General features: G+C 22.3%; 6 protein-coding genes across 6 annotated transcripts, besides 21 other annotated features; 4 read left to right on the top strand and 2 right to left on the bottom strand.

The window, feature by feature from the left end:
* Window positions 1-20: 20 nt before the first annotated feature.
* On the top strand, window positions 21-1,004 carry EDI_222580 (uncharacterized protein; the record flags this gene model as incomplete). The annotated part of the gene is made up of 1 exon (XM_001735879.1): window positions 21-1,004. One exon carries the CDS (start codon window positions 21-23, stop codon window positions 1,002-1,004), a length of 984 nt encoding a protein of 327 aa, XP_001735931.1.
* Window positions 1,005-1,035: 31 nt separating this feature from the next.
* Window positions 1,036-1,150: a sequence feature (AT_rich).
* Window positions 1,151-1,195: 45 nt separating this feature from the next.
* EDI_222570 (uncharacterized protein) lies at window positions 1,196-3,775 on the top strand (the record flags this gene model as incomplete). The annotated part of the gene is made up of 1 exon (XM_001735878.1): window positions 1,196-3,775. The coding sequence occupies one exon, from the start codon at window positions 1,196-1,198 to the stop codon at window positions 3,773-3,775; it is 2,580 nt and encodes an 859-aa protein (XP_001735930.1).
* Window positions 2,313-2,337: a sequence feature (AT_rich).
* A 15-nt stretch (window positions 3,776-3,790) lies between the features above and the next one.
* Window positions 3,791-4,273, bottom strand: EDI_222560 (protein ygaD, putative; the record flags this gene model as incomplete). Its single annotated transcript, XM_001735877.1, has 1 exon — window positions 3,791-4,273. The coding sequence occupies one exon, from the start codon at window positions 4,271-4,273 to the stop codon at window positions 3,791-3,793; it is 483 nt and encodes a 160-aa protein (XP_001735929.1).
* Window positions 4,272-4,376: a sequence feature (AT_rich).
* Window positions 4,377-4,836: 460 nt separating this feature from the next.
* Window positions 4,837-5,192, bottom strand: EDI_222550 (uncharacterized protein; the record flags this gene model as incomplete). Its single annotated transcript, XM_001735876.1, has 2 exons — window positions 4,837-5,070; window positions 5,118-5,192. 2 exons carry the CDS (start codon window positions 5,190-5,192, stop codon window positions 4,837-4,839), a joined length of 309 nt encoding a protein of 102 aa, XP_001735928.1.
* A 77-nt stretch (window positions 5,193-5,269) lies between these two features.
* Window positions 5,270-5,364: a sequence feature (AT_rich).
* A 433-nt stretch (window positions 5,365-5,797) lies between these two features.
* Window positions 5,798-5,823: a sequence feature (AT_rich).
* Window positions 5,824-5,899: 76 nt separating this feature from the next.
* Window positions 5,900-5,973: a sequence feature (AT_rich).
* A 24-nt stretch (window positions 5,974-5,997) lies between these two features.
* Window positions 5,998-6,170: a microsatellite.
* A 33-nt stretch (window positions 6,171-6,203) lies between these two features.
* Window positions 6,204-6,386: a repeat region.
* Window positions 6,387-6,442: 56 nt separating this feature from the next.
* Window positions 6,443-6,928: a repeat region.
* Window positions 6,929-6,957: 29 nt separating this feature from the next.
* Window positions 6,958-7,136: a sequence feature (AT_rich).
* Window positions 7,137-7,139: 3 nt separating this feature from the next.
* Window positions 7,140-7,246: a microsatellite.
* A 6-nt stretch (window positions 7,247-7,252) lies between these two features.
* Window positions 7,253-7,551: a sequence feature (AT_rich).
* A 10-nt stretch (window positions 7,552-7,561) lies between these two features.
* Window positions 7,562-7,727: a microsatellite.
* A 269-nt stretch (window positions 7,728-7,996) lies between these two features.
* Window positions 7,997-8,161: a microsatellite.
* A 356-nt stretch (window positions 8,162-8,517) lies between these two features.
* Window positions 8,518-9,756, top strand: EDI_222540 (axoneme-associated protein mst101, putative; the record flags this gene model as incomplete). Its single annotated transcript, XM_001735875.1, has 1 exon — window positions 8,518-9,756. The coding sequence occupies one exon, from the start codon at window positions 8,518-8,520 to the stop codon at window positions 9,754-9,756; it is 1,239 nt and encodes a 412-aa protein (XP_001735927.1).
* Window positions 8,872-9,025: a microsatellite.
* Window positions 9,030-9,202: a microsatellite.
* Window positions 9,074-9,260: a microsatellite.
* Window positions 9,349-9,493: a microsatellite.
* Window positions 9,600-9,667: a sequence feature (AT_rich).
* Window positions 9,719-9,808: a microsatellite.
* Window positions 9,809-9,936: a sequence feature (AT_rich).
* On the top strand, window positions 9,846-10,446 carry EDI_222530 (uncharacterized protein; the record flags this gene model as incomplete). The annotated part of the gene is made up of 1 exon (XM_001735874.1): window positions 9,846-10,446. A coding segment is annotated over one exon (601 nt), but the record flags the coding sequence as incomplete, so codon positions are not given.

Raw genomic sequence — 10,446 nt, 5'->3', positions numbered from 1 at the left:
GCATTAAAAAATATGACTGGATGAATGATATAAAAGATATTCAAAATTCAATTAATCAATTTAGTGCATACGGAGGTGGAATGGATGGACCTGAATCAGTTACTTGTGCATTTGATTGTGCAGTTAATCTTGGATATAGAGGGTATGCAGCTAAAGTAATAATTTGGATTGCTGACGCACCACCACATGGATTTAATATTCAATATGATGGATATCCTGATGGATGTCCATGTGGAATTGATTTTCAAGAAGTTGTATTAAAAGCAATAAAAAATGATATTCAAGTTTATTCAGTTGCTTGTGAACCTATTAGACCAATTTATAAACATTTTAGAGATTTAATGAGGGCTGTTGCTATGATGACAGGTGGTCAATTTATCGCTTTAAATTCTGCTGATTGTCTTGCGGATGTCATTATCGGTGGATCTTTGGAAGAAGTTGGGATGAATTTTGTTATTCAAAAAATAGAAAACGATTTAAATAACACCGAATCTTTTAAAACTAAAACAAAGGACGAACAAGACAAAGAAATTAGAAAAGCAATTGCTGAATATTTTAAAGAAAACTCTACATTAAAACAAATAAAAATTAATTCTATTTTTAAAGGCGAATTACCTGAAATTCCTAAAATCTTCTTTACGGCAACTACTTTTAAAGAACTTGTTGATGTATTAAAAACAAGAGAACCAAATGTTTATAAATTTAAAGACTCATTTAAAATTAAAGAATATATCCCTTGCCCTCAACCTTTTTGGGATACAAATGGATTGAATGAATATCAAAGAAAAAATCAAAGCCTTTGGTATGGTGAAGACCAAAAACATATTAAAATGGAAATGTGTGATGATGAAGGGTATCAAAATTATTATGGAATAGGAAATACCCCTTCAGAAAATATAAATATCCCTAAAGAAATTCTGAAGATTTTAAAGAAGGTGAAATGGTTAGAATTAAAGAAACAACTGTTGGTGTTGAACGTCAAAATAAAATTTTTGAACGTTTAAAGAAACGACTAGAACAACAGTAATGTTCCTCTTTAAAAAAAAATGAAAATTAAGTTTTAATTTTTAAGTTATATGATTTTATTTTTGATATAAGTTTTTAGAACTAAAAGATTTTTTTTTTGTTAAGTTTTTTAAGATTATTTTTTGATATGAACAATCTAAATAATTAGTTGAATATATTCAATAAAACAATGAAACCAAAAAATGTTATTGTTATTACTGATATTCCTAATGTACCTCCAAAAACATTTGAATATCAAATCAATCCAGTTTTAATACTTAGTGAACTTATTTTTGATATTTGTACTAAAATTGATTTAAAAGATTCAGACAATTATTCAATTTTTATGAATGGATTACCTATTACACCAACTACACTTCAAACAATTCCAGAGAAATCAACAATTTCACTTTCACTTGCATTAGATTTTGCAGCACGTCAAGCGTTTGATCAATTACAAAAAGCACCAAATGCAGAAGTAGTAAAAAGAGTATTTTTTTTTATGAGACAAAAAATAACACTAACAATGTTTGTAAGTGAATTTACACGATTAGGAGGTATCGGATTAGTTTTAGAAAAAATAATGAAATATGAAGGAAATGTACAAAGTTATGGATTAACAATATTAAGAAGTGCAATGAGTTTTGATAGTGGAATGAATGAAGTAGTAAAGAATGAAAAAATTATACGATTTTTATTTTCAATGATTGATGAAGGAGTAATTGCAAGTGTTTGTAGACAGTCACTTGAATTACTTTTTGTTGCTATTCATTATGGAGGATTTAATACCATGTGGAAGATTGTAAAAGAGAGAGCAAAAGAAAAGGATGAGTTACCATTAGCAAATGTTGTTAGATTATTAAAAAGTGGAGATATAGAAACTGTAGGAAATTCACTAACATTATTATATGGAATTTTACATGTTGCACCACAAGAAAAAAAATATGGAATTAGAACTAAATTAAAATATCAAGGAGTTCATAAAATAGTAGAAGAACTAAAATCAGGAGGAAGTAAAAAAGAACTTAAAGAGCAAACAACATTATTAGAGAAATACTTTTATGGAGAAGATGTAAGAAAGGAAAAAAAGTCATTAGTCAAAATGATAAAGAAAGAACAAGATAGAATGAAAAGAGTTAAAAATGAAAATATTTCTAAAAAAAGAACCATTGAAATAATTAAAAAAGAAATAGAAACGATTCAAATGAAAATACCAATTCTTAAAGATGAATTAGAACTTATGAAAAAACAAACAAATTCATTAGAAAAAGAAATAGAACCATTAAAAGAACATGTATTAAGAAAAGATATTTTAAAATTAATTAAAAATATGACAGATGATGAAATTAAAAAAGAGTGGGTTAAATATAAAGTGTTAGTTGAAAGTGTTGAAAAAGAAAAAATTGCTTTAAATTCTCAAATTGAAGAAATTAAAGAAAAACATTTAAAAATAACAAATTCTTCCTTTGGAAATTCATCACTTTCTTTAAATATAAATTCACCTAGAGGAAAAGTTAGAATGACTAAATTCCTTGAAACAAGAAGAACAGTTAATAGAAAACCTTCTGATAATCAACACTTTAGAAAACCTGAACTTCCTCCACAAAATAATATTATTAGAATCCCTTGGAGACGTATTCTTTTTACTCCAAATCCAAAAAAACCTACTATTTGGGATGATATAAAAATCCTTCATGTTAGAGAAAAACAATTACAAACCTCTTTTCTTACTTCAATTTCTGTTACTAATATTTCTTTCATTTTAGACCATTCAAAATTAATTGCTCTTTCTGTATTATTTGCAAAACAACCAAATGAATCTAAATTCTTTGAGGCATTCACTCATATGTATTCTAAAACATTTGATACTAAAACATTTGAATTAGTTAAAAAAATTATTCCTACTGAAGCAGAAGCATTTCAATTATTCAGTGCAAAAGCATTAAATATACCAGAAACTTTATTAAAAAGATTAGCATTAGCTAAAAATTTACCTACTAAAATTGCTGTTTGGTCACAAGTTACTGTTTTAGAAAAAAGATTAGATATAGTTAATGAAAAAATATCTTGTATTGAAACTGCAATTAAAGTTCTTAAAAAAAGTTTTGGATTTAAAGAAGTATTAACTATCATTACTTCTTATAATCCTCAACTCAATTTATTTGATAGTAATAAAGGATTCGATCTAACTTGTCTTTTAAAATTAAAAGATCTTAAAACTAATACTAATGAAACACTATTAGATTGTATCATTTCAAATCTTTCTAATGTTAAGATTTTATTACGTGAATTTAATGAATGTAAACCAGCAATCCTTGTTGAATTAAAAGAACAACTTGATTCGGTTCATTCTTTAATTGATGAGTTAAATAATTTAAAAGACATAATGAAAGAATTAGCTGAAGACGATTTAAATATTGCCGCTAGTGAAGTTGGTAGAGTTAAGAATAAAGCATTAGAAATTTTAGAAATTGGAGAAAGAACTCAATCATCATTTTATTCTTTAGTTGCATGGTGTATGGGAACTACTGAACATCTCGATTATTTTGATACAAAAATTTTCTTTGGTTTAATTTCTACATTCCATGCACATTTATTAATGAGTAAAGCATTAATAAAAATAAATGCATATGAACAAATGAAAAGAATGAGAATGACAAGAGGTAATTGTTTATCAGAAAATGAAACTAATTTAATGGTTGAAATTATTGATAAAATTCGTTCTGGTGAAATTGGAAGACAAATGCTTAGGAAAACAACTTCTAATTAACTTTTTTTTTATCTTTTATTCTTCTTTTAATAACTCGAATAATAAAGACAAAACTTGTCTCGTTGCTTCATTGACATTACTCAAACGGTCTGACTTAAGATGTAATTCTCTCTTTTCAATTCTTTCTTTTACAATTACACAAATATAAATTAAACCAACTTTACTTTCTTCTAACGATGGTGATGGTCCTGCATATCCTGTAATAGAGGCAGAACAATCAGATTTCATTATTTGTTTTACTCTTTCTGCCATTTCTTGTGCAACAACATAACTTACTTCTGTATATTTATTAATATTTTCTTGAGACACACCAAGGACTTGAGTCTTAATTTCATTACAATAAGCAACAATACCTCCACGAATAACAGCTGATGACCCTGGAATAGATGTTAAGGTTGATGTAATTCTTCCAGCACTACAACTTTCAGCTGAAGAAAAAGTTAAATGTTTTTTAATTAATAAATGGATAATTTCTTCAGAAAGTTGTAAACAATTCATTAATAATAAATATTATTTTGATTTATAAAAAAGAGAGAAAAAAGATTAAACTATTATAATAGTTAAATAATTAATTTATATTTTTCTTTATCTTTAAATTAATCTCTTTTCTTTTAAATAACAAAACAGTTGAGATAAGGTTATACCTACTTTTTATTATTAAGTTATAATTGACTTTATTGTTTATTAATACTACAAACATTAACAAAACCAAGAACTTCTTTTCTTCTTTTTACAATTATTTTATTGTTCCTTTAAAGACTTGTTTTTCTCTTTCCTTTGTGTATTTGAGACTTACTTAAAACGAATGTAGTTTCATCTGAAATTAAGTTTTATATCTAATCCTTGTAAAATGTGAAAATTAATTTAATGCCTTTAAATGGGTGGAGTGATTTGTTTCTATCAATAAACAACTTTTAAGAATATTAAATTTCTTGTATTTAAGATAATGTAATTTAGTCATTTTCTTTTCATTCTATTTTGACAAAAATAAAATTGTTTAGGAAAATTAAGATAAGATTGTAATAAATCAAGTTATCAGTGAAATAAATTACAGACAATCGTTATATATCAAAATTAAGGACGTATTGATTAATAGAAAGAAGGCGTCGTTCAGCTATACAATCAAAAAGCCATTGGTGAGATAACACCGGAACTCCCCATCGTAAGGCATGACTTGCTTTATCACTTGTCAATCCCTTTGATAATAAAAAAGTCACTGATTTACTTTCCATATCTTCCATGTAAATACCACCACACAATTCAACCATTCCACGAAGTAATAATCGTTCGTCACTCTATATTATTAATATTTTTGGAATCTAATAAAAAAAATATACCAAACACTATAGCCGCTAACACAAATAATATGTCCTCCTAAAAATTGAAGATTTGATTCACATAATGGTTGTGCTGTCATTCTCACTGTTTTTCTTTTTGTAATTTTTTTGGTTCGAGTTCTTCACTTTTTAAGTTTTTGTTTTACATAACAAATAGTTTTTTTTTTGAAAAAATAATAATATAAAACATTTTAAAAATGTCTTTAATAACAAAATATGATTTTATAGATAATATAAGAATAAGTTTTTATTCAGTAATAGATAAACATAAAAGAAGGTATTGAAAAGAAGAGCGTTCAAATGAGACTTATTTTGTATATCAATATTTAAAAGATAGTATAAATTATAAAAGAAAAGAAAATCATCAAAATACAAATATGTAATATTGTTTTCAACAAAAAATACTTAACCAACACTATAAACAAAATAATAGGACAATAATCGAACTAAAAGAAATAGTGGCTGTTATATCCATATAAATTAATGTAAATGATATTTGTATAAATGATAATATTCAACAACTATTTTAATAATCAATAGTATCAATAAAAATAATAATTGAGATAGCTAAAAACTTTAACTAAATGAAAAATATATAATTATTTATCATATTGAAACAATACACCAAACCTTGAATATTTTTAAAAGGATTGCTATGATGAATAAAATTGATGAAAAAATAGTGTATAAAATAATTATATTATTTATATTGTGTATAAGGAAGTATAATAACAAAATATCACACTGTAATAAAATGAAAAAGAAAAGTAGTGATATGAACATAATGAATATAATATTATCATTTAAAAATACATTTTAATTTATCGATTTTATTATTTAATTTTATTTTTTGATTTTTAACAAAGAAAGAAATAGAGAAACGGAAATAATAAATACGTAATAATGATGATAATATCAACAATGAATAAGAAAAGCAAAGAAATTACAAGAATAAAAATATAGAAATAGAACAAGAAATAATAATTACAAAGAAACAAAGATAATAAACAAACAATAAGAAATATCAATTTAATAAATCAAATAAAAAGAATAATAAATTGATTGAATGACTTAGTAGTAATTAGTTAAATAAAATAGAGAATATTGAATAAAAGAAGTAAATAAAAGTATAATGAAATAGTTCCAGTAATAACTCTAATAAATGAGTTAATAAATCCTGAAAGATTAAATTGATAAAAAAAATTTAAAAATAAGACTGACACTAAAGAATTCAAATATAATGTACAATAAAATATGAATGATCTTATGAAACATATTTCAATAAAAAAAAAGAATGATATTATTCAATCAAAAATAATTCATAAAAATTAAATTAAATAACTAGAAGAATAGACAACAAGAATAATATGAAATATTGTATTTGATTCTAATATTAATGATTTCAAAGAAAATAAAACAGTATTTAAAAAGAATGATAGGTAGAAAATATTTATTATTTATTATTATAGATGATGAAAATAAATTTAAATGAATGTTGATGATCTTATTATTCAAGATGATAAGGATATAGATGTTCAAAAAATTTTTACCATTAGAGACGAATAATAGATTAAGTATAATGATAAAATTAAGAATTAAACACAATAATATACAAATTATTATATAGAAAAATATATTGTAGAATATTTTCAGTTAGAAATGAATATGATATTGTTTTTTTTTGAAAGTAGAGTATAAATCAAAATCAAATTGTTATCAATTAAGTTATAGATATAATGGAGTAGTTAATTTACAATGTTGAAAAGAACATTTTATACAAACAGACTTGTTGATGTTCAAATGAATTAATTTTTATCTTTATATTTTCAATGAATTCTTTTTCTGTTATTTAATATTCATGAAATAATAATATGAATTTATTTATTTTATATTCTTTATATTTAATACTATTTATCTTATTATATTTTTCAATAAAGTTGATATGATTAATTTACAATTAAAATAATTATTAATAATATTGATTATCTTATCAATAGATTAGAATATTAATTATAAATATTAATGTATTAATTTCATTTCATATTCATTCTTTATTCTCATTTAATATTGTTTCTTTCATATTACATTGTTAATTATATTTTTCTTTAATTCTTTATTTTCATATCTTTAATTTAAATTGAAATAATATAAAAAATATATTCAAATTTAAATTCATTTATGTTAGAGTGTTAAATTATTAGTTTTATATTTATTTTATAAATGATTTCATTTATTGATTCAATAATTTCTTTTTATTTGATTGTATTATAAGAATATACATTTATCATGTTAAATATCTATTTTATTATTTTCATCTATTTAAATTTATTATGTTGATAAATTAACTTGTGATTATCTTTTATTATTAATATTTTATCATATTTTAAATATGATTTGATAAAAAATATTGTTTAAACATTAACATTAAAAAGATATTATCTAAATTTGTTTTATCAATTTATTTATCTCTTGTTTATAAATATTAATATTTGTTAATTTATCATTAATGAATAAAATAATTTTATCATATGTTATTATTCATTTCATTGTTCATTGTATTTATATTATTTATTTCATTTATATTTATTATTCTAGTTTACTAATTATTTTTATTTGAAACTTCTGATAATAAAAATGAAATAAATAAGATGAATGAGATTATAAAATGAAAACAATTAGTTTATTCTTTAATCTTTTATTTGCTTCTTCAAATTTTTATTTCTCCTTTTGATATAACTTATATTTATTTCATTGTTTATTATACTCTTTTCTTTCTCATAATTCATTTCTTATTTAATTAGATGTACTAATTACCTTTTCATATTATATTCTTGGTAATATTTCTTTTTATTTTATAACTGATTATTTAAGACATTAAGCATCTTTTTTGTTAATTTATATTTTAATTATATTAATGTTCTTAATTCCTTTTAAATATCCATTTTTAATTTTCTTTTATATTGTTCTGTTTATTATTGTTAATGATTTCTTATTCATTTTTTGATTCTTTTTATTTCTTCCTCTCTTCATTTCTCTTATTTATATTATTCAATTGGCTTCTTTGTTAGTAAGTGTTTCTTATTTCTAATTCCATATTTCTTCATAACTTCTCTTGTACTTCAATACTTTTGTAAAATCACAACCATTTTCTTATTATTCCATTCTGTAGAAATATCATCAAATTAACGTTCATCAACATTTCATCTTAAATGTTTTTTTTAATTAAGGAAGAATTGGTTATGATTGTTGATGAACTGAAGAGATTAGTAAAGAAGAGTAGGAAGGAGTAATTAGACAAACAAGAATAATAATAAAAGTCCAAAGGGGTGAAAATGAATAAGAAAAGAAAGAACTAAATAAACAAAGAGAAAGAGAAAAATGAGTCACACGTCAAGACAAATAGCAATGTTTTTTAACAGTAATTTTGACACGAAATTCAAAGATTTAGATTTTGCAAAACCAACGCCAACGATAGCACGACGAGTATTTAATGTATTAATGGGAGAAAGTATGGAAATTAAAAAACGAGAAAGAAATCGAATGCTTGAAGGGGCATGTCCAATTTCATTACCTAAATTAATTTACATTAAAGAATTAGGAGAAGTAATGACAAAGTTAGGATATGAAGATTTTGATATTATCAATGACATTGGATTTGTTGAAAAACAACGATTTCTTAAAATGTGTGAGAGCATTATGGAATATCTTGAAAAACACAAGGAATATAGAAAAAGAAAAGAAGAAATAATCGAGGGATACAAAGAAAAAAGAAAAGAAGTAGAAGAAAAAGAAAGAGAATATAAATTGAAAAGAAAAGAAAAAGAAGAATTAATCAAAAGAAAAGAAGAAGATCAACCAGAGATAGAAAGAAAAGAAAAAATAAAAGAAGAAGAAAAGAAAAAAAGAGAGGAGATTGAAGAAGAAATAAAAAAAGTTAAAGAAGAAATAAATAATATAATAGAAAAAATAGAAAAAGAAGAAAAAGAAAAAAAGATAAAAGAAGAAATTATTAAGAAAGAGAAAGAATATAATGAAAAGACCAAAAAGATTCAAAAAAATATAGAAGAAATTAAAAAAGAAGAAGAAAAAATTAAAACACTTCAAGAAGAAATTAACAAAAGAGAAAAAGAAAAAGAAGAGAAAGAAAATCAAATCACAAGATATAATGCACTTAAACAATCATGTGTTGTTTGGAGAACAAATCTTCAAATTGTTAAAGAAGGAATAGAAAACATTAAAAAGAAAGAAGAAGAAATTGAAAAAATAAATAAAGAAAAAAAAGAAAAAAAAGAAGAAATTAAAAAGAAAGAAGAAAAATATAAAGAATTAGAAAATAAAACAAAAAAAGAAGAAAAAGAACAAAAAATAAAAGAACAAGAAATTATTAAATTAAAAGAAAAAGTTGATAAAGAAATTAAACAATTTGAAAATGATAGTTCTCAATTACATTTAATTTATGAAGATATTAACAATAAAGTAGAAATAACAAAAAATAATAAAAATATTATTATTAAATTAATTAAAGATTTAGAAAAAAGAATTAATAATATTAAAAGTTCACATTTTTATATGGTTAGAGAACTTCATGATCAACTTATTCAACTTAAATCAATTATTTCATCACTTGATATTTTAATTATTTAAAAATTTAATTTAATTATTTTAATTATTTAATATTAATTAATGTTATTTATTATAAAAAAAAATAAATTTATTATTACTAAGAAAAAATAATGGAAATTAAAATAAATTGTTTACAACTAAATCAATTAAATAATATTCATAATAAAGAAATTATTAATCTTTCTATTATCAATAATATAACAAAAGTTGAAATGTATAATTGTGATATTATTGATAATATAGAAATGAAAGATGGAATTGTTGTTTATGTTATTAAACAAGGAAATGAAAGTGAATGGTTTTTTTCAACACGAAAAGGAAAATTTGAAGTATCAGAAGAATTAGGATATAAAAGAACAATTTTAGTTTCTATAGATTATCATCGTAGAGTTAATGATATAAAAGAAATTTATCAAGAAATTAAAGAAATAGGAAATATGTTAAGATATGTAGAATATAAAGGAGATATTAAAATAATGATAGATGAAACAGGAATAGGTAAAAGAGAAATATTATTTGAAGGAGAAAGTAAAATTAATGGAATAATTTGGGTTGAAGAAACATTAAAAGAAGAAAATAAAGGAAAATATTCAAGAAAACTTATGTTTGAAGGAGAAAGAAGTTTAGTTCAATCAGAAGGAATTGTTATTAATAAAGAAATTGATATTGTAGAAAGTATTAAAGAAGTACAGTATTTTAAAGGAATTGTTT

Source organism: Entamoeba dispar, genomic scaffold, assembly GCF_000209125.1.
Source record: "Entamoeba dispar SAW760 scf_1105229459491 genomic scaffold, whole genome shotgun sequence".
In the NCBI taxonomy this organism is placed as follows: Eukaryota; Evosea; order Mastigamoebida; family Endamoebidae; genus Entamoeba; species Entamoeba dispar.
Note: the sequence above shows the minus strand (reverse complement) of the source record. Positions and strands in the feature narration are given on the sequence as shown.